The 24,258-nt window shown below is 38.1% G+C and overlaps 1 protein-coding gene across 1 annotated transcript in view; it reads left to right on the plus strand.

The window, feature by feature from the left end:
• Positions 1 to 24,258, plus strand: part of PDE1A (phosphodiesterase 1A) — an 81,238-nt gene that overhangs the window by 29,603 nt on the left and 27,377 nt on the right. The window contains exons 6-9 of the mRNA XM_036254962.1: positions 6,623 to 6,723; positions 13,652 to 13,777; positions 17,858 to 17,959; positions 18,066 to 18,186. Coding sequence (XP_036110855.1) covers positions 6,623 to 6,723; positions 13,652 to 13,777; positions 17,858 to 17,959; positions 18,066 to 18,186 — 450 coding nt within the window. The remainder of the gene's footprint in view (positions 1 to 6,622; positions 6,724 to 13,651; positions 13,778 to 17,857; positions 17,960 to 18,065; positions 18,187 to 24,258) is intronic.

The raw sequence follows: 24,258 nt of genomic DNA on the forward strand, positions 1-24,258 counted from the left end.
TGTGATGAAGACATCACTGGGCACGACGTCCGTGATGGTCCCCTCACATGGCTGGCAGTGGAGAATGGCTAATGTCTGGGAGCTCAGCTGGTCTTTTCATAAAGAATTTTCTTGGAATCTCAATACGAATTCAATAAAAATATGTACTTTTGATGTACTTATGATGAGATTGCAAAGTAATATAACCTGGTTTGGAATTAAGTCCTATTTGAAGGGAGGTAGAAATCTCAAAACTCTTCACTGATGCAGTGGCATGAGTCTCTTGTGACCTTCTAGGAGGCTTCTCTGTGTGTTGTTACCCTCAACTTGTGTGTTCCTGATTTGAGTTATATATGTGAGCATCACTGAATTAAGGTGTAAACATGCCCATTGGGCCAGATCAAGTGTAGTCATGGCAGGACCTGGTCCTTTGTTCAGTGTGTTCACCATTCATTCTAGGAGTCTGATTTGACATTTAAAGGGAGGAAAGAGAAGTTACCAATAATAAGTAGAAACTTGAGCTGATTCAAAAATATAACTTTAAAATAGTGAAAGTTTTTCAAAGTAGTATATGTAAACTTTAAAAAAAAATTTTTTCTTTATTGATTTTAGAGAGAAAGGAAGGGAGAGGGAGAGAGAGAGAGAAACATCGATAAGAGAGGCCATTGATTGGCTGCCTCCTGCATGCCCCCCACTGGGGATCGGGCCCACAACCTGGGCATGTGCCCCAACTAGGAATTGAATGGGCGACCTCCTGGTGCATGGATTGACACTCAACCACTGGGACACATGGGCGGCTGTAAACTTCTTTACACCTGTTTCTCTTTCTAGCATGTGTTCACGTGCATTACACACAATTACACACAGATATTCTTTTAAAGCTCTTTCGGTTTCCAAGGCTTCATCCTCACAGCTGTTTCTTGAATTCTGCTTTCACTTGGTTTGATATGCATGGCAATTAATGTGATAAACAGAGTGCCCCCCCCTCCCACAGCTGTCAATGCTGTTATACTTGCAAAAGTTCCTTTAATATCTTCCTGGTTAGAGCTGCTTACTTCTTCCTTCCTAAGGCCTTGATCTTGAATCTGATAGTGAAGTGGCATGCATTACAAGTTTTTTTTTTTTTTTTCTGAATTCTATTGTTTTGAAAAAGTCAACTGAAAATGAAATAGTTAAGATTTACTCTTTAATGGAAACTGAATTGATCAAGTTTCTTCAGAACAAGGTGGAATAGAAAAGTAATGCCTACTTTGATATAACAAAATATCTGCTTACGTTTTGCAGAACAATGCAAAGGTATATGCCATTTCAGCTCAGGGGAGTGGGTAACCAGAATTTTAAAAATATGTTTCATTTAAGTACTTTTTTGAGGGGTCACAAGTGTAAAGAGAGCTGAGTAAAAGTGTCCCATTTCAGCTTCAGAACCTCTGTTCTGAAGGTGACGTTGAAGAGCCGAGGAATGTTGTATTAGTGGGTAAATAGAGAAATTCAAATACGCGGTGTGACTTGACCCTCCCACTTGCCAGGAAGATCGGGTCCAGGTTCTAACGAGGAGCCCGGCTTCTGTGCAAGGCGGGGGTAACTGGCCCAGCCTGGCAGGGCTCACAGAAAGTCGAAGTTATTAGGAAAGATTAAGCCATCACTTATTGATGAAGACAGTGACTTACTAACTGTTAATATAACTTTAGCAAGTTTGATTTGAAAACTTGTGTATACTTTTACTCGTCCTTTAGCAGTAAAAGCACCAGTGGGCTCTTTGCTTAGCCCCGCGTGGCCATTACAGAGAAACCTTCTGGCGGGGGCTCCACGCTGTCCCGGGTCCGGGACTCGCTTGAACTAAAGGAGTAGAGAGAAAGGTCCTGGCGGGGGGAAAGGAAAGGAAAAATAAATGTACAAACTTATTGGCGATTTTATCAAAACTGAGTTACACTGCCAGCTTGACAGGTTCTGGGCAGTTATATTGAAAAGCTTTTCTTTAGGTGAATAAGGTGGTGGTAGGTGAGTAGTAACTTCCATACATATAAATGTGTCGGTTCTTTAAAACAACAAATCATTATAAAATATCACTAACTTTAGAGTTTCCGTTGATTTTTTCTGCAGTTTCAGAATGGTCTTATCAGGGAGGCTTTACGGATCGGCCCGACACTGTAAGGGGACCGGCGCCGCCTGGTTCGGAGGACATTGGCTGGGAGGGCCCGAGATGGTCCTGCAGTTTGTCAGCGAGGCCTGGGAGGGGCGCTGCAGAGGGAGCCCCGCTGCTTTCCCAGCCTCCGCTCTCTTTGGTGCCAGAGTTCATTGCAGCCTGTGTCCCAGCGACAGTGGCAGGGGGAGCTCGCCCATTAGCCAAGAGCAAAGGCTTCACTGAGCGCGGACGAGCCACCTCCAAAGGTCTCTGAGTGAAGTCATCGGCGCCAGGGCGAGGGAACCCTTGCTTCACATTGTGTTCTCGGTAACGCTGAGTCAAAGAGGAGATGGCCTGATACCTATTTCCTGTGGAAATTGTAGTCCACTTCCTACACCCAGAACTAGCCTCCCACACTGAAATGACTCAGTGTTCCTCCAAGCAATCTGCAGAAAACTTGCCATCATGCCTCTATTCTGCGCTCTGCGGAAATTCTGTTCTTGTACACTACTTCCCAGACAACACTCTTTGGAAGAGTGGAAAGAGGGCAGGCTTTGGAAGCCATCAGAGATGGTCCGCAACCCTGGTGCACGATGTCCTAGCTTGTTCGCTCTCTGCTTTGGTTCCCTTGTCACTGAAGTGCAGTTAGTAATACTGAGCTCCTTATAGTGTGGCCGTGAGGAGTCAATTATATCATCTGTGTAAAGTCCCTAACCTAGTGCCTGAAATATAATAGCTATTAGCACGTACGCTAATACTGATAAAAAATATTAATATATTATATTATGTATATTAAATTAGATGTATTATGTGTTATTATTATAATATACGTGCTTTCTATACTAAGTAAATTATAGAAAACTATCTCAGTTTATTCAAAGGCATAGAGAAAAAAAGTGTCCAACCCTATAATTTAGGATAAAAGGGTTGTTAATGATGGTCTTTGGACACTCCAGAATTTATAGATCAATATGATTTCCTAACTTGAAATTCTCTCGGCCCTAGACAGACATATGTTCTCTTTTACACACACACACACACGCTCTAAATAATTCAGCTATGAAAATTAACATCCTGCATCTTAAATCAAAGCTCTATTAACTTTTATTCATCAATATATCTGGTTAAACTGTCTGGAAATTCTGCTTTTGAAACTGTACAAGAATGCATTCAGCATATTGCCTCCCCTGATGCTATATAGTAACAAATACTATAATGCTGTTGTCATTCATAGAAGAAATACTGTGATCTGTGGAAGGAACAAAAACTTTTGAATCAGACAGATTTTGCTTCAAATCACTGCTCTGCCACTTGAGAACTAGGTGACCTTTGTCAGGTTGAGTCCTTTCCTGAGAATTCAGCTTTGTTATCTGCCTAATAGGGATACATATATTTACCTTCCATAAGATAATTATTAAAATCAAATAGCACCAACAAATTAAAAATTTCAGTTAATGTTAGCTCCTTTTTCTTCTCTTTCATCATCATCGTACGTGATATTAATGGCAACCATGTCTCCCAAAAAATAATCTGAGGACTTCCCATTTGAGAGCAACGTCACCTGAGCATTTCTTTAGACAAACTGCAGCCCTCAGGGTCCATGAAGCACAGTCTTATATTGCTTATTCCTCGTCATTTTAACCCTGTATTTCTGCTCATCAGGAATCAGAAGAACCAGGTTAAGTACTGACCACTGTTCTGTTGGGAAGAGTGGTATGATTCAGCCTCTTTTTCTCTGGCTCATCCTCATGAATCATTTACAAAGGCCATGAATTTAAGCATCCATTTTCTGAGTCAGAATTCTCATTTGATACCAGCATAAAATGAATCCGCAACTAAGAAGCTAAAAATAAGCTCAAAATTCTTTCGCTGATACAAAACAGATGTATTTTTAATTAACTGTTAAAGCTCAATGTTTCTCTCTTCCAAAATTGCTTTATAATGTGAACTTTATTAGTAAGACTATAGTGTGACAATACATACATAAGAGGATTCATGGAGAAAATACTATTTAAGAGAGGTAGAGATTAATGAAACCAAAAACAGCAAATACATATATAATAAATATTGATAGTTAGGAAGATAATAATTTTTGTTGTTGTTGATGTTGGTACGTGCCCCTAGTGGGAACCAAACCCAGGACTCTCTGGTCTGGGGCCGACGCTCCAACCGCTGAGCCAAACCAGCCAGGGTGGAAGATAATAATTTTAAATACTTACAAGATAATCTATAACTAATATCAATTTCTTATTTTCTGTTTAATATTTTTTTACCATTTTAGTTTCCTAGTCTATGATATTGTAGCAATTATTGTATGTTGCTTTTTTAAAAAAAAATCACAATTAAATTTGTAAATCTTAAATAGAATCAATAAGGAAATATGTGATTTTTTTTTTCTAGGAACAATTTTCTTTAATAACACAATGGATTTCTGGGAGTAAAAAAAAACTGGTTTAATTTCAATTGCTATTCATTTCATGGTGCTTAATTCCATAGTCTCAATGGGGACATTGGAAGCTGAATCCCAGTTCAGCTTATGATACAGGCCTTTAATGTGGTCATTTTCTTTCTTTTAATGACTCACAATTAAATGCACCTATAAACATAGAAAAGCTAGTTAAATCAACTCCCTTTGGTTCTGAAAATCATTTTTGTTTCAGTCATCCACTTGTGAGGCATTTATTCTTGAATTGCAGTCACTAAAGATGTTAGCTCAGCATTATTTTCAAGATTGAATGACTTAAACGGTGTATTTAAGATAAGTGTAGTAAAATGCCACTTATTCTGTATTTTACTATATGACAAGACTTGTAATAGGCATAGTGCATACATTGACTATGAACTTCTTTTAAAAGCCACAGGGAATGATCACTGGCTGAAAGGGAAAATAACTTCCTTGTCTAAGGATTAACAAAGATTTAAAACCAAGATTGTTTCATTTCATAGCTTCACCAACTACTCCTTACTACTTCCTCAAAATGCAAGACTGGTTAAATTCAATTCAGCAGGCAAATATTAAGTTCCTACTACATACCAAATGCCATGATAGCTTATATGAAAGGAGCAAAGATTAAAAAGAGCATGCCTTTGACAACTAGGAGACACAACAGTTGTCACTTCCTTCATTTTTGGCCTCATGAACCTACAATAGCTCCCTCTTTCCTTTCATACAAAGTTCAGATTTATCAGCTCTAACCAGGGCACTCTACCAACTCTTTCCCACGCTCTGCACTATTTTCCATCTCACTTCACTTGACTTTCCAACACAACCGCACTACAGGCAACTCCATGTTCATATACATTTCTGCAGTGTCATTCTACATTCGCTCTTTTACTCAGAATCTCTCTGTTCCCAACCTTGCATCTACCTGCCAATCTCCGTCAACCTAATTTCAAGATCCACTGCCACAAAATAGACATTGTTTCTGCCCTTGCGTTGCACCTGTATTCTGTGACCTTTTATCAAATGTGCATGTAGTTTATATATTTTTCTGTTGCTTGTGCAAGGTCTTTAATTATTTCAAGTGTATGGAAGGAGACTACTAAGACCAAGATTCATGTCTTTTTGTGTCCTCCATTCCTATGACAGAATTGCAGTGGTGTCCAGTAGGACTGTCTGTGGTGATGAAAATGCTTTGTATCTGCACTGTTCCATATGGACACTTCTTGTCACATACGATGATGGAGCAGCTGAAATGTGGCTGCTGTGACTAAGAAAGGGAACCTAATTTTACTGAATTATGTTTGTTTTAAATTTAAGTAGTCACCTGTGGTTATATTGGACAGAGCAGTGAAAGTGTTATGCAAAACAGTGAGTAATAAAGAGAATATTGAGTTATTTAAATGGACTTAAAATAGTGAAATTTCACCAAACCATCCAATTGATAACAAAAATGTCAGTGTATATGAAGCAGGTTGTCTGGTTCTCATGTGAAAGCATTTATTTATTAATTCTAATTAAGTTTAATTGCACAGTCATAGAATATATGTATTATGAAGAGTAAAATTGGTAAATCCTTGGAAACTCTTCTAAATCTTTAAATATAAAAACCAAGTTCAGTTTCTCTAAAAAGCAAAGTGAATATTTTCAACTCTTAGATGGAAAATTTTCTCATAGTAAGGTCTTCTACAAAAGTTGAGCTAAAAGACATTTGACTGATATATGAGCTGTATGTTAAAATTCACTTAACTGTAGTTGATTTCATGAGAACCCAAATTGATAAGGCTATGAATTCAAAATCTAGTCAGGGTTCACCTTTTAAATCAGAAAATTACTTTTTTTTTTTTTTCAATTAGCAAAGAAAATTATATCGTCTAGGTTTTGAACTTACAAGATATGAAACAATCATTGACCTCATGGAGCATTCATTATTATGCACAATTAATGGAGGTGAAAGAGAAATTGATCTAAAATCAATAAAACAATTTTATATGATTAGTTATGCGTGCACTGAAAATCTCTTCTGTGGAAAGACAATATGGCCTCTGCTTTCATGTTGGAATCTTTCTCTGATTTTCCAGCACTGGCTCACGGAACTGGAAATTTTAGCAATGGTCTTTGCCGCCGCCATTCATGACTATGAGCATACGGGAACCACAAACAACTTCCATATTCAGACAAGGTAAGCTCGATGAAGTGGTACGTTTTCTTGAAACTTATTTTTCTTCATATTATTTTAAGATTTAAAAAATAATGATGTCTAATAAATAGGTTGAATAAATTTTAGCAAAATTTATTAAAGCTGTAAACACTTCAATCAGCTATTACTTATCAAGAATTTTGTATACTGTGGCCAATTTAGCAATTGAAAGATGATAAAGATGTGTAATATAATTGTTTTCTGCCCAGAATTTACACTCTGAACTGTCACATGAGTCAGACATTTACTTATTGAGACAAAACTTGCAACGTATTGTCTAAGGCATCAGTTTAGTGTTATTATGTATTTGAAAGTAATAACATGGCACTCCTGAAAGAAAATCTAAAAATCAAAGAAATCTAGCTTCCAGGTGAGCATGAGGTGTTAAATTCAAAATAAATAGAAAATGTGATTTTAAAAAAATAATGGTTATAATGGCAGTTATTAGATTAAAAATACCAAAGTGGAAATATATTAGTCTATCAGGGCTGCTATTCCAAAATACCATAGATTGGGTGGTTTATGTAACAGAAATTTCCTCACAGTTCTACAGACTAACTGTTCAAGATCAAAGAGTCAGTAGGTTTGTTTCTGCTGAGGCCTCTCCTAGGCCTGCAGACGGCCGCCTCTCCCTGTGTCCTCCCAGTTCTTTGTGTGTGAGCATCCCTGGTCTCTTCCTTTTGTAAGAACACCAGTGATCTCTTTAAAGGCCTTACCTTCAAATATAGTCATAATCTAAGGTACTAGAGGATTAGAACTTCAACATGTAAATTTGGGGAGAATGCAAGTCGGTCCATAACAGAAAGGTGCTCTAAATTTTTTTGGTTGCACAGAAATCTCCTCTCCTGAGAGGCAGGATTTAGTTGAGGACCCATCAGGATCCAACTCAGTTTATACGCATAATTATGCTCCTGAAATTTCTGTTTCACTAGTCAGATATGCTTAAGATGAGAGACTGATGTCTTTCTGGAACCACTGTAAAACTCTCTAGTCTTATTGAGGGAAAACTAAACCTAGTTATGTTTTATGTGTTCATTTTCTTAAATGAATAGAATTTATTTTATAGAGCAGCTTTAGGTTTACAGACATTGAATAGAAAGCACAACGTTCCCATGTGCTCCCTCCCCCAACCCACAGTTTCCCCTCTTGTTAACTGCTTGCACTGGTGTGATACATTTGTCACAACTGATAACAATTGTTGATACATAATTAGCAATAAAAGTCCATAGTTTACATTAGGATTTACTTTTTGTGTTATACATTGTATGGGTTTTACGAATGAATAATGCCATGTATCCAGCATTAAAGTAACACACACAATAGTTTCACTTCCCTAAAAGTCTCCTTGCTCCACCTTTTATTCTTCTCTCCTTCCCTCCCCTTTTACCCATGGCAACTATTGATCTTGTTAATGTCTCTATAGTTTGCTTTTTCCAAAATGTCATATAGCTGAAATCATACAGTAGGAAGCCTTTCAGACTGGCTTCTTTCACTTAGCAATATGCACGTAAAGCTCCTGTATGTCTTTGTATAGTTTGACAGCTCATTTGTTTACATAGCTGGATAATATTCCATTGTCTGGATGGACCAGAGTTTACTTACTTATTCACCTATTGAAGGATATATTGGTTGCTTTCAAGCCTTGGCTCTTTTGAATACAGCTGCTATAAACATTCGTGTGTGCAGGTTTTATGTGGTCTGTTCATTTTTTGGTTTTTATCCTCACTCAAGGACATTTTTCCACTTTTTGTTCAGATAGAGTGGGAGGGAGGGAGAGGAAAAGAGAGAAAGAGAGAGAGAGCAACATTGGCGTGAAAGGGACACATTGAGTGGCTGCCTTCCTCACGACCCAACCAGAGCCAGGGACAAACTGCAACCGTGGTACGTGCCCTTAGAGGGAACCAAACCCAAGACTCGGGACCGCAGGCCAAGGATCTAACCGCTGAGCCAGACTGGCCAGGGCTGTTCATTTGTTTTTTAATAGCAATTTCTAACAATTGATTTTCCAGGTATAGGAAGTTACTGTTTTGATGTGAAAAGCATAGAAACATTTTATAAAATATTAGACATTTTAGAGCTTCAAGGGATCCTAAAGTGGCTGAGATCCACATTATGGATCACATGGTCTAAACCTCACAGTCTTAGAAGAAAATGCAAAGATCTCAAGAGGTGAAATGACCTATTTACATTCACACAGTCAACTGATGGCAGCAGCACAAATGAGAAGCTTGGAAGGACACTCACGCTCAATCACCTGTTTACACAACCCTGTGCCCGTGGCCAGAGACACACATATGATGGTCCCAATCCTTTATAGCCTGAAATGGATGGGCTTAGAAATCATAGCACCTTGATGAAGACAGAAGAAGAGTTGAAATTCAAACAGTGGAATATTGGGAAGGTATTCTGTCTATCCCCAGAGTCCTACTGACTGACAGAGCATGAAGGGAAGCGGGGGACCCTGAACCTGGTGCAGCAGAGAATGTCTGCAGAGTAAAGGAAGTTGTTTTGTTTTTATTTGTGTTAAAGAGCAAAGGAAAGGCAGCCTATGCAGATACCATGTTGGCTTATCAAAGCCTCTTCTACATCCACCAAATCCATAGTGAGTGGGGTTTTAACTGAAGACAGCTCATTACTGAGCCTGGTCCTGTATAGGACAAGAGTTTTGGGAGTTGGAGAAAGGAGCAAGTGGTTTGGTACAGATGGATACTTGTTCTTCTACTTTGGACAGTGAAGGCAATGGACTGGCCTTCTCCAGCGGCAGTGTTAGATGCTTCTAGCTTTCTCCGTTGGCCATCCATTTACAACTGAATGGACAGTCCTAATTCACTTGCACTTTGACCTGCAGGGAGGGGGATGGAGATGAAAAAGAGAAGGAAGAGGAAGAAAAGGAGGAAGAATCCATACTTTTTTCTATTTTTATATTTTAAAATCTTTATAAAGGGGGAAAGTTCTAGTATTTTACTTTTTCCTTACAAATTATATACTTGGATCCATTATTTAATGGGTTAATTTTACAAGAACTTAAAAATTCTATGAACAAAAATGTTATAGTGACCACAAATGCAACAGAATAACATACTTTTTAAAAGTCTCGCTATCACCTTCATATTTTGTCTAAGGAGAAATAAGTCTATGTTAGTGATAATAAAAAATGATTGAAGAATAATTTAAAACATAATACAAGGCCAATTTTCAATTTAATATAGACATTATAATTCATGAAATCCTTACATGTGTAAATAAATGAAAATAATTTCTTCCTTGTGAAAAGAAAATGCTGGGCTATGTTACCATGGATACTGGATGTTGCTTAGAGTCTTGTTCTTTTCTTAGCAGTCAAAGACCATCTCAAACATTAAGACTGTGCTATATTCTCAGCATCCTGTTCAATTTATGAGACAAAATTATACATACTTTGCTACGATTAAATCTAGTTCAAAAACACATTTTCTTGTTGGTGAAAGGAAAAGACAGTGATATTTGGAGTCATATCTTTTAATAACCCTGGCAAAACTGCCATGACTAGATCTGAGGCCATATAAATGATATTTGGTTTCCCAATTGTAGATTTTCCCATGGTCTCAGCAAACTTCTGGAGGTACTTGGACAAGATCTGTTTAATTCTCTCTTAAATAAGAATTGAATGTCTGCTTTGTCAGCTCAGTTTTCTTTGTGCTGAGCTATGATTATTGGCTAAGTAATTTTTAGGCCATAGCTGACATTATTCAAAGAAAATTTATTTTGGAGGTATGTACCATTAGCTAACTGCATATTATTCCACTTTGATAAAGTTCTAGAAACAAAGGGGAAGTGATCTTTCTGTGGCCTGATAGGTCATTTCCCCTCTGCGGGAGTAATCGTAAAGCCTGGTTTATCTCAAATGGGTTGCTTGGAACAGGAGCCAGGTTCCGGTAGCTCTTTGTTTGATTTGTCCTTGCCTACTCTCCGGTGAGCATTCAGTGATCGGGTCAGTACTAGGTGATAACTAAGGCTGTACCCACTAAAAAGCCCAAAACAGTAAGTCCTGGTGAAGCAAATTTAGGGCTGACAGAGTATGTGTCTCCCGGGAGGGAGGGAAAGTGAGAAGAGCCTGCTACAGGGGGAAGTGGTGGAACGTTGCTGTGGGTTTCACCTTGACTTTCCTTTTGCTATTTTTGCCTCCCGCCTCCAACTTGCCAACTTACAAGAATGGGTTCACCATTTGAATATATTCTCAGCATCCTGTTGAACCTAGTGGCTCTGCTTCCGTTCCACACGTTCAGAATGATTGGGCAACCTAAGGAGAGGAGGAAGAAGCAGCAGGGCTCCGTTACAGACATGAGAGTGCTGGAGTATCCCACACCTTGTGCTGGCATACTAAATATAACAATGCAACTTGAGTAGCTTATTTGATGATCAAATGATATGAAAAAACAGACAGTTGAGAAATAAAAGGCTTCCCTCGATAAATTCATCATTTAAAAATATAATGTTCATTATACATTGATGGTAAAATATACATTTTAAATTTTGTTTAAAAAGTGGTTTTGCTAGTTTAATTTAATGCTAGAGAATATAATATCTAAATCAAATCACAACATTATAAGGGAGAAAAATTAGAATCATAAATAGATCAAATGATTTTCATCATCCCCTCTGCCCTCTGCCTAAAGTAATTTTAGTTTCAGAGAATAGGGGTGAAAATCAACTATCTGGAAGGGGGACAAAGAGGTTGATTCATTCACTGAGTGAATAAAAACATTAGGTAATTTTTTCTCCCTCTCAGTATATCTAGATTATCTCACAGGTATCTGTGTTACAAAATAGAGAGGGCATAAATGCATTAAAACTATGTTGTTTAATACCAAGACCATGTGGAGTTTATCTCAGGTTCAATATTTGAAAATTAATTAAGGTCACCTATCATATCAGTAGGCTAAAAAAGAAAAGTCACACGATGATATCAAAAGATGAAGAAAAGCATTTGTCAAAATTCAACACCCACTCATGATAAGAATGCTCAGTAAACTAGGACTGGAGAAGTTCCCCCACTTGGCAAAGAACATCTACAAAGAACCTATGGCTAACACCCTACCCAACAGTGAGAAACTTGAAGCTTTCCCACTAAGATCAGGAACAAGGCAAAGCTGTCCCCTATCCTTACTGCTTTTCAACATCATACTGGCCATCCTAACTAATTCAATCTCACACACACACACACACCCAAAAGCATACAGATGGGAAACAAGGAAACAAAACTCTTTGTTTGCAGATGACATTATAGTCTATTTAGAAAACCCCCCCAAAATCAAGCAAAACAAAACTCCTGGAACTAACAATTGATCTTAGCAAGGTTGCATGATATACAGTTTATCACTTTCCTATATGCTGGCATTAAAAACGTATGCTCTGTGAAAGAAAATATAAAAATAAATTAGAAGTCAAACCACAGACTGGGAGAAAATACTTATAAAAGGTACTTTTGATAAAGGACTGCTATTCAAAATATACAAAGAACTCTTAAAACACAAAGTTAAATAAGAAGACACTCTGATGAAAAAAATGGAGTTTAATAGACACCTCACCAAAGAAGATATGCAGATGGCAAATAAGCATATGAAAAGAGGCTCCACACCGTTTTTCTGTCTTCAGTGGAATGCAAATTACAGTAGTGATGAGACACTATTATGCATCTATTAGACTGGCCAAAATCTGGAACCATGAAGGCAGCAAATGCTGGCGAGGATATAGAGCCACGGGAACTCATACATTGCTGGTGGGATTGCAAAATAGTGCAGCCACTTGGGGAGACAGTTTGAGGGCTTCTTATAAAACTAAACATACTCTTACCATATGATCCAACAATCACGCTACTTCGTATTTACCCAAAGGATCTGAATACTTATGTCCACAAAAAGCATGCACACAGATATTAATAGCAGCTTTATTCAAAATTGCCAAAACTTGGAAGCAACCAATATGTCCTTCAGTAGGTGAATGGATAAATAAACTATGATCAATCCAGACGAAACATTACTCAGTACTAAAAAGAATTGTGAAATGGCAAAACTATGGAGGCAGTAAAAAGATCACTGGTTGCTCTGGCCAGTTTGGCTCAACGGTTAAAGCGTTGGCCCGCGGACCAGAGAGTTCCGGGTTCAGTTCCCGCTAGGGGCATGTACCAAAACATAAATAAAATAAAATTTATTTAAAAAAATTTGTCATACAGCCCTGGCCGGTTTGGCTCAGCAGTTAGAGCATCAACCTGCGGTCCAGAGACACCTGGGTTCAGTTCCTGCTAAGGGCACATACCTCAGTTGCAGTTTGTCCCAGGCCCAGGTTGGGTCCTGTGGGTGGCAACCACTCGATGTGTCCCTTTCACATCCATGTTTCTCTCTCCCTCTCCCTCTCCCTCTCCCTCTCCCTCTCCCTCTCCCTCTCCCACCTTATCTGAACAAATAACAAAAAATGTCCTCGGATGAGGATAAAAAAAATAAAAAATAGTTATACATTGTCCTGGCTGGTTTTGCTCAGCGGTTAGAGCATCGGCCCATGGACCAATGAGTTGTGGGTTCAATTTTGGGCAAGGGCACCTACCTCGGTTGTGGTTCATCCCTGGCCCTGGTCAGGGTCATGTGGGAGGCAGCCAGTCGATGTGTCCCTCTCACATTGATGTCTCTCTCTCTCTCCCTCCTCCTAATCTATCTGAAGATAAATAAAAAAATATCCTCCAGTGAGGATTAAAAACAAACAAACAAAAAAATGTCATATATTAAATTTTTAAAAAAGGAAGACAAGTACTTCCATAAATGCAGGTGTTTGATTATACGGTTTTTGCTGATGTGATGTCTTGTGACTTGAGTGCTTTTATTAGACACTCACGAATGTAAAGAAATCCTCTACTAGGCATTTTCTTTTTAATTTTCAGGTCAGACGTTGCCATTTTGTACAACGATCGGTCTGTCCTTGAAAACCACCATGTGAGTGCAGCATATCGACTGATGCAAGAAGAAGAAATGAATGTTTTGATAAATTTATCCAAAGATGACTGGAGGTGAGTTTCAGAGGAAACCTAGAGAAAATTTAATTTGATGAAAAAGTTAAATTATGTGATTTAAGGTGGAGATGCAAGCTAAGCCCTTACTCACACTACAAACTCAATTCCCTTTGGGTGACAGATTGGTGCTTAGAAGATGTTGGTCAGGAGCCACGCTCTGTTAGGTGGAGCGGAATTATTTCCAGACCAAGTCAACGTCTCTATGCATTGTAGCCAATCCATGAAATGGTATACAGGAAACAAATACTATCACATACATAGTTACCACTCTCTGGAATGCAGCTCTGCTCAATTCTACCAATATGTGGTCCTATACAAATTCCAATGTTTTATGTCACACTAATTCCTTCATATATTACTTTTCTATATGAGAAGTTCAGCTTTAAAAAAAAATTCACTATTTGGATAAAAACATTACAAATATAATATATTAAAATGGCCTGAGTGCAGAAATAAATCTGACATTTCTCCAAAGTATCTGTCTGATTAAAAAGAAAGTGTTGTGTAGAATGGTGATGGTTGTCACCACATAGGGAAAAACAACAAGATGCACCCCCTTATTCAGCAGACTTTTCCCTCTTTTTTCTTAATCTCTTGGCCATCACCATCCCCTTCATTTTACTATAGGTTTGACAGATTTAGCAAATAAAAATAAAGGATGTCCAGCTAAACATGAATTTCAGATACACATAAGATTGTTTTTGTTTTTTTATAAGCAAAATTACTTCTGAGTTTTATTCAGCATTGTATCTGAGGCACTGATGAGAGTAAGGAAAAAATATGAAGATCAATCTCACATTCAATTTTAAGGAGTCTTTCAACAATGAAAGTGCACAGATTGTACCCATCTTGAAAGTACCAAATGTCTTCTTTTTACAATACACAAAATGTACTATGGGGACTTGCTATCAACGGGAGATGGTCTAAACATCTGCAGCCTTTCCAGTCTGAAGATTCCAATACATATCGCTCTGATGTTTTTCCCAATTCCGACCTAGAATGCCGTGGACAAAACAAACAATACAGAAACCTTTTCTGGGACAAGGCGCCTGGGAGGGAGTGTGACGTGGCCCTGAGAATGGCCTACTGTTCAACCAACACAATGCTACCAAGAGTTTGAAAGTCTTAGCAGTTGTATCTCTAGATCAAGGAGAAGAAATTGTTTAATGTAAGTAGGTCCCTAATAGTCTATGGAACCTACTATACCAAAAAAAAAAAAAAAAAGTCTGTCTTGTTACAAGTCAGTTAATAGTTTGAAAAGTGTCCCATTCAAATGCAAATATTCAAGTTTTCTTTTCTTTTCCTTCTAAATCAAAGTACAAAACAATGTCCAAAAGAAGCTTGGATACATGAAACAGACTGGCTGGTGCCCCAGGGGAAGGGGGTGACTAGATAAAGAAGGTGAAGAGATTAGCTAAAGAACATAAATGCATACCCCACGAACATGGACGATAGTGTGGTGAAGGCCAAGGGAGGGGGAGCCAGGGTAGGTGGAGGTGGACACAAAAGCAAAACAAAAGAAAGTAACCTGGAATCAAGAACCTAAGTTACAGGTTAAAGTAGGTTTTAAAACAGTCCTAATTACCCATAGTTATTTTTCCAAATATTGAGGTTCCTGGTTTTTCAAGGCTACTTTGGCAACTGAAAAACAGCTGTGAAATGAGAGTGGGGGATGGGGTGAGTAAGGTGGGTGGGGAGGGGGCATTTTGTTTTGGGAACCCAGTTCAGGCTATTTTATTCTGCAGGAAAAAATAGCCCAGGAGGGTTTCCAGCCTAGGAAGGACAGTATCTAACTGGGCCACAGGGCAAGAGAGTGTAAGGGAGCAAGAGCACAAAAGAGCAGAAGAGAGAAAACTCCTTGCCCTGGCATTGTAACCAGGAGCTGAGCCAAGTAACCCTTCAGGATTGGCATGCTTGCAGTGGCTCTACCTGCCTAGCCAATTCTCTTTATTCCAGGTTAGACTGACAGGCGAGTATCAACCCTGTGCCCCAAGACTTCAGTGCCCATGCACCATCTCCTCCTTTGTTTGATCCCTTCCCCCAGTGATCTGCAGGGAATAGATTGGTGGTTCTCTATGGGTAGTGTGAAACCAGCTTCCTGGTGAAGCTGCCCAGGTGACCATGGCTATGATGTCTGGCCTCCCCTTTGCTCTCTTTCTAGTATTATTGTTAATAACTATCTAATTACAATGATCAGAAAAGCAGGAGACTAGCTTAAAGGTGTTTCCTAAGGTCTGAGAGTTTGACTATTTATATCTAGAGTATTTCTTCAGTAGTGATTATCATTCCACAGTGGTAACATTTATGTTTTTAATTTTTATTATTATTGCTTTGAATTACCTTTTTCCTTCTCAAAGTTGAGTCTGTTGCTATTTGTGTAATTTTTTTCCTATTACACATGTTCTTTAACATCTTTAATATTGTATTCTAATGATTTATTTTTATATTCTTTTGTAAATTTCTATACAGTAACTTAGTCATCCTAATTGACTTATAGAATTGTTTTTTAAACAAATACTATATATATATCATATAGATTGTAGAATTGAATAGATTCAACATTGTTTCCAAAAATCTATAATTTTGCTAGTATAAACTTAACATTTTACCAAGAATTAAAGTATGGATATATAAGGACTTGTAGGTTTTCTTTTGCATATCTGTTTGTTTCTTTTTTTTTAATCCTCATCCGAGGACATTTTTCCATTTTTTGTACAGACAGAGTGGGAGGGAGAGAGAGGAAGAGAGAGAGAGGGAAACATCGATGTGAAAGGGACACATCGAGTGGCTGCCACCCGCACGACCAACCAGGGCCGGGGACAAACTGCAACCGAGGTACATGCCCTTAGCGGGAACCAAACCCGGGTCTCTCCGGACTGCAGGCGGATGCTCTAACCGCTGAGCCAAACCGGCCAGGGCTATCTGTTTGTTTCTTAATGTAACTTTAGTAACCACAAGTGCAATAATATAAATTTTTTAAATAAAAATTTATAAAGCAACATTTCCCTTGTCCACTATTTTGTTTAGTTTATTGATATATTAGTTGATTATTGATAATATCTAGCATTTACTGATCAGTTATCTGAAAAGCACAATGTATTTCATTGATTTTGTAAAATTTTAGTCTCATTTTTCCTTAGTTAACATTCCTTAGTTGCTATTGAAATGTGGGTCTCTTCAGAATTTCAGAGAAAAAAGAATGGAGAATAATTTTATTATGTTTCCTTCCCTTACTATTTGGCTAAAAATATTCTAAGCTAGCATGGTTTCCATCTAAATAGCCAATTGAAATGAGCACCCATAATTTTCAGCAAAAACCTCCAATATGAGGTTGTTTTAAAAAACAAATGATTTGATCATGCCATCTTCAGGTAGCTTACTCTACAGGTTCCACCACAAACGAAAGTAAAATTTTGTTTCCCATATCAGTGACTACAGGGTGGGACAAAATATGTTTAGTTTTTCATATGAAAAAAATATAATAATTAATAAATAATAACACAATATTACCTTCTGTGTTTCATATGCTCACAACCATAAGCCTACTTGTACCCCTCCCTGTACGTTATCTGTCTGTACTGAGCAAGCAATGAGTTGTGGAAATTGCAAGCCTTTGCTGGGGCAACTTACTTTCTACTTGGTGTGAGGAGTTATTCATATTTGGTTTGTGACATGGTCACCATATTTACAGCTTATTGGTTACATTTTCAATAGTACTTATAGCTCCATGACATGTAGGGGCGGGGTCTCAAAAGCTTAAGCAGAAAAACCCTATTTACTTTAGAGTCTTGGTTTTTCTGGGGTTCTAAGAGGGAAGGTTGGCACCATGGAGTGGTCCAAGTGCCAATTTGGGAGTGGGAACTCCTGGGATAGAATCTCACCTCTGCTGTGTTCTACCTGCATGACTGGGCAAAGCACTGTCTCCTCTGGTGGTTTTAGTATATACATAAACACTAGCTTCTTTCTATTTATATCCATTAAGAAAAATAAAATGTAATCAGTGATGCTCAAGGAAACGTACTTCTTAAAAACAATAAAAGGCCAAATAAACCCTTTTCCCTTTTGATGACTCCACAGGGATCTTCGGAACCTAGTGATTGAAATGGTTTTGTCTACAGACATGTCGGGTCACTTCCAGCAAATTAAAAATATAAGAAACTGTTTGCAGCAGCCTGAAGGGTAGGTTATTTTCTTTTGTGACGGTAAAGTCCATGGGTTTGGACTCAGATAGAACTGTAATTGGTTACTTTGTTCTGATAATTTGATGATGTCCTTGGTTTGGCAGGATCGACAGAGCCAAAACCATGTCCCTGATTCTCCATGCGGCAGACATCAGCCACCCAGCCAAATGCTGGCAGCTGCACCACAGGTGGACCATGGCCCTGATGGAGGAGTTCTTCCGACAGGTGCTTCTTTCACACTCTGTGAAAATATATTTGGCAATAGTGACTGTGTATATTGACATACATATTTTTGATAGAAAAAGTGATTTATTATCAACTGGCTAGAGTACATTTTTGGGACTTTAGGCAAAATGTATTCATCTTTCAGATAAATGTGTTAGAAAATTCTATGTGGTAAAATACATGTGTTAAGGAGAGTCGAGTCTTGAATCTCAGATGTCACTCTCAAGAAAGAAAGAAAAAAAGAAGGAAGAAAGGAAAGAGGGAGGGAGGGAGGGCGGGAAGGAGGAAGGAAGGAAGAAAGGAAGAAAGGAAAGAAGGAAAGAAGGAAGAAAGGAAGAGAAAGACAAAAAATTAGAGTTGTTTCCTGCTATTAAGAGGTAAATGCTAGAGTAGAGAGAGCAAACAACTTTCCTTATTAAAAGGGGAAAGGGAGGATATAGAACACTTCTGCGTGCATCTGGGTCAGAATTTAGTCATGTATGCATAGCTGCAAGAGAGGCTGAGAAATCTAGTTTTTAGCTGTGTGGGTCCATGCCTACATTAAAAAAAAAAATTGATTGTTATGTGGAAAAGCAGCCTGGCTATGGATACAGGGAATAGCCAGTGTTCTCTGCTATAAGTATGCATTGTGTGTGTGTGTGTGTGTGTGTGTGTGTGTGTGTGTGTGTGTTTCTGTTCTATTTCCATTCCCATCCACAATGCTACTGTACAGCTAGGATGTTAACCATCTGGAGTTAGCATCAGATCCCACCAGTTAAGGGCTTAGTCTTCCACAACTGTGGCTTTACTTCAGATGCCAGCCCCATGTGGGCCCCCAGAGAATACTGTTGAGAAAAAAAATTTAAAGTCCTGTGTAAATTGAGAGATATGCTATATTAATGTATTATAAGATTTAATATTGCTAGAAAAATCAATTCTACCAAAATTGACTAATATACTTAGCATAATCCTTATCAAAAATTATAACAGGCTATCTTGTAGAAAAGTGAATGCTAAAATCTACGTGGAAATATAAAAACCTAAAATAGCCAAAACAATTTTGAAAAAACACCAAGAAAGTTAAAGGATTTATACGTTCTTATTATGAGACAGTACAAAGTTACAGCAACTAATGTGTTGTTGACATAAAGCTAGGCAAATGGATCAACTAAATAGAATAGTGATTCCAGGAATAAGCCTATAATTGTATGGTCATTTGATTTTCTACAAAAACATCAAAACATTTAAGTGCAAAAAGGAAAAGTCCATAAATGGCAACGAAACAACACATTAAACTTATGGGAGAATAGGAACCTGTGCTCTACTAAACCACATACAGCAATTCAAGAATGGCCACAGGCTTCCCTGGCCGGTCTGGCTCATAGCAGTGGTTCTCAACCTTCCTAATGCCGCGACTCTTGAATACAGTTCCTCATGTTGTGGTGACCCCCAACCATAAATTTATTTTCATTGCTACTTCACAACTGTAATTTTGCTACTCTTATATCTTAGGCGACCCCTGTGAAAGGGTCATTTGACCCCCAAAGGGGTCATGACCCACAGGTTGAGAACCGCTGAGAGCATCAGCTCAGGGACCGACGAGTTGAGGGTTCAATTCAGGTCAACGGCATGTACCTCGGTTGTGGTTCGCCCCTGGCTCTGGTTGGGGTCTTGCAGGAGGCAACTAGTTGATGTGTCTCTCTCACATTGATGTCTCTTTCTCTCCCCCTCCCTCCCACTCTATCTGATGTAAAAAATTAAAACTAAAAAAAGAATAACCACAGGCTTAACACAGAACCTAAAACTATAAAGTTTCTAGAAGAGAACTCAGGGGAATGTCTCTCAGGTAAACATTTCTTAGAGAAGACACAGAAAGCAATACTTATAAAAGAAAAAAAAGTGGTAAAGTGGACAAAAGCAAAATTTAAAACTTCTGCTCTTCCAAAAATACCATTAAGAAAAGACAAGCCATAGAGTGAGAGAAAAATATTTGTATGACAAATACCTGTCCAAGAGATTGTTCCCTGATTGTATAAAGAAGACCTACAAATCAATAATAAAAATTTAAAAAAATCAGACACCTCATAAAAGAAAATGCACCAGTGGGTAATAAATATATACAAGTATGCTCATTATAGTTACTTATCAGAGAATAATAAATGAAAACCACAATGAGATACCAGTGCACCCTCACCAGAATGGCTAAAATAACTTAAGTGGGACAACTGCAATATCAGGCATTGCTGGTGGGAGTATAAACCACTCCAACCCATCTGGAACACTACTGGTTAGCATCTACTGAAGTTAAACTTAATACCTGTGATCTGCATGTCTACCCATAGGTGTATCATCCAGATAAATTAGTGCTTATGCCCACCAAATGTCTTCTATAGGAATAGTCATAAGAGTAGTACTCACGAGAGCCCAATACTAGATAGTCCAAAGGTGCGTCAAAGACAGAAATGGATAAATAAGTTATGGTATAGTCATATAATGGAATATCATACAACAATAAAAAATGGACTAGATACAAATAACAGTAAATCTTAAAAAATGCATACTGTGTGATTCCATTTATATGATGTTCAAAAACTGGCAAAATGAATCTATGCTGATTGAAATCTGAACAATAGGTGCCTACATGGCGTGAGATTCACTAGAAGACTTTCAAGGGGTGATGAAAATGGTTTATATTTTAAATGGGTGTTATTTACACAAGTGTGTTCATAATTTATACAGTTAAGATTGGAACATAACATTTTCCTTGATTTAGACAACAATGTATCAGAATAAAGGTGCTTCATCAATGACTTAAAGAATGCTTTAAAAACAAATCACAATGTTAAAAAAATAACTCTACTGAAGCCCAGAGATTCTTGAAAATTACTGATAGATCTCCAAATAATACCATGACTTGTATTATCTTTGTCTTGTATTGATTTCAAACCAGAGAATAACTGACAGAATCAGGAGAGTAATGAATTCAATAGAATTGCGTGCAGATGTTTTTGAAGTTCATCTTATTTTTGAATTTTATAGAAAGATGAATGGTACTAATAATGAAGCCTCCAACATGCAATAATTTTTGACATCTGAATTTCAGGGTAGAGGGAAATTGTTTCATTAGTCTAGTTAGCTACTTTGTCATCCTTAGGGCTTAGTAAACAGTGACTCATATATCTGAATATTAATGTTTAAAATATACTCAACACAGACGGTCAAGTTTTAGAATAGGTATAACATCATACCTGGTTTGGTGATCTGCATTTTTCAGATTCTATTACTTAGAAAAAAGAGGTATCAGGTTTTTGTTTTGTTTTAACAAGACACTGGTGGACAATGACAGATATTTGTGTGACCCCGAAATGTTCAGAAATGACAGTCTTTGCTTCGATGACCTTAATGAATAAGGCAATATACCTACAGCCTTAAGGAGAGTCAAGTGTCCATGTTGATATCGGTTATTAGAAAATTAAACTATCTCTGCTAGCATTGCCTCTTTTCTTCAACTAGGAAAATCCCCTCGAGTCATAAGAAATTGATTCAGGACTTTAGTTTTTAATACTGAAATCTTATATCTCTGTCTCTGGATTTTTAAAAGTAAATGATGTTCAAATCCCCTTCAAAAACATATATAGTAAAACAGGAGAATGTGGAGTTAAAGGTCAAAATGACTGCGTTTATACTGCCAACAAACATGTTTCACAAGCAAAGCAAGTTTATAAGACTTACGCTAAAATATGACCTTGACTCCAACAGGTAAAATGCTTTCATGCATTCAGTTAACTGAGTCTTCCAGTCCCCTGCACATTCTTAGCCACATATGTTACTCCTGGGAGGTGGATACAGCAGTGAATCTGCAACTCCTTGGTGTATGCTTTGCTCTGAGTGTATTTGACATGTTATTTAACTGGATCTGTGTATCTCTGCTGAAGTCCTGGACATCGGCAGGACTGCAAAGGCTCTTCCATGTGTTCTCTTATTCCTGTTCATCCTCATAACACCACCTGTGAAATGGTCATTTGTAGAACCCACAGTGCCGACAGATCCCTTCGCGCTGTGTAGCCAAGTGACCGGGGCTTTTCACCTCGGACAGTCAAACCAGCACTTTTATAAAGTAACTTGAAAATATTTTCCTTCATTCCTTCGGAATACACTAAAAATCTAACTATTGTGTCATGTGATCCACTGTGTGCTAGAGAATTTGAGGCAAATCAGGCAAGGTCGGCCTAGAACTCATCACTGCCTTTAGCTGCAGGGTCCCTGCAGACACTGTATGTTCCTGGTTAAAGAAGGGTTTCTGTATCGGCCAAGCATAAGAAGCCTGATGATGCAAAAAAGAGATCACTGGCCTTGGCTTCAGAAAACCCACGTGTAAGCCCCAGCTTTCCATCCTTCCAGCAGGGAGAATTCTTCTCACTGATAAGACGGTATCATTTCCACTTCGCCACCTCCCAGGACGGTGGTGAGGAACTCAATGGCAGAATAAACATGAGAGGTCTCACAGACACAGTACACACATGAGGAATTGGTATTGCTTGTAATTCTCCAAGTCTGTTTTAAGCTTTATATGTTTCCAAGGCAAAGTATTAGAGAGATATTGATATTTTGGTATTTGGTAGTTACTTAAAGCCAAACTTGGAAGGATCTGGCTATAATTTAAAAAACATATTCTAACACAACGATGTTTTAAAAAGTGGCTAATTACAAGAACCATTTTCTTTCTGCTCTGAAGAATATAGCACGAGATTGGAAATTCATTTCAATAGGCTTTAAACAAAATTAGAGATGATATCAATTCAAAAAAAAATCAACAAAACTACTTAAGAAAAGGAACTGATTTTTAGAATCAAGAGCAATAAGAAAATTTATGTGCACGTGTGTGCCCACATAATCACACACAAATCCTTTTTTCTTTCTTTTTTATCCTCATCCGAGGACATTTTTTATTTTATTTTATTTTTTGCATTTATGTTCAGATAGTGAGGGAGGGAGAGGGGGAAAGAGAGAGAGAGAAACATCGACACAAGAGAGACACATCGAGTGGTTGCCACCCACACCACCCCAACCGGGGCTGGGGACAAACTGTAACCAAGGTATGTGCCCTTAGTGGGAACTGAACCCAGGACTCTCTGGTCCATGGACCGACACTCTAACCCCTGAGCCAAACCGGCCAGGGCACATTTTTTTTTCTTTAATCCTCACCCCAGGATATGCTTCTTGATCTTAGAGAGAGGGGAAGGTGGGGGATGGAGAGAGAAAGAGAAAGACAGAGAAACTCATTGTGAGAGAGAACATCGACTGGTTGCCTTCTGTACGCAGCTGGGTAACTAGTATGTTTGTACATATACCTATGTATGAATTAATGTTTCAGAAAAATTGAGAGGAGTTTTTGGATGTGTTGACTTCTAAATCAATTTCTTATTAATTTCTCTACCAAGTTTTTTTTTTAATCTAACAAAAGAACTTAAATAGACATTAAGAATTTTCAACACAATCTATTTCTGTAAGACAAACCAATGTAAACCAAGCTATTATCCTTTAAAATCCTGTCAATGTTACCCCAATCTTTGGTGTAACTACTTTAGGCATACTTCTAAAACCAATAATTGTAGCGAGAGGAGATCGGACTTGTATCCAGAATTTGCAGTCTTGATAAACTCTTATTTTGCCTCTTGAGCAAGCAGCTGGTGGCGAAGGAGATAGACAGCAGGTCCTTATCTCCAAGTCAGTTTTCATCGCGTAGCTGTGATGTCATCAACACAGTCAGTGCCCCCTCCGAATGTTCATGCAGATGTACCCAGCGGCCTCTGCCCTCTGTCTGCAATGGGTGCATTTGGAAAACGCTCTGTTCATTTCAACTACGGCTGAGATTACTGAGAGATCAGAGATACCAGCTAAGAAAATAACCAACAGTGAAGAAAGACAGGTTTTTCCTTCTTATTCTCTTCTTGGACAGACATATTAGGTTGGCAAGATAACACAAAGTCAATACAATTAAAGGTAAAAAAATAATCACTATCATTAAAAAGTGTTCATACCTCATATTAAATGAACCCAATGACTAAATGAAGTTTTCTCTTTTTCAAATAG

The sequence above is a fragment of the Molossus molossus genome, unplaced genomic scaffold (genome assembly GCF_014108415.1).
Source record: "Molossus molossus isolate mMolMol1 unplaced genomic scaffold, mMolMol1.p scaffold_m16_p_11, whole genome shotgun sequence".
In the NCBI taxonomy this organism is placed as follows: domain Eukaryota; kingdom Metazoa; phylum Chordata; class Mammalia; order Chiroptera; family Molossidae; genus Molossus; species Molossus molossus.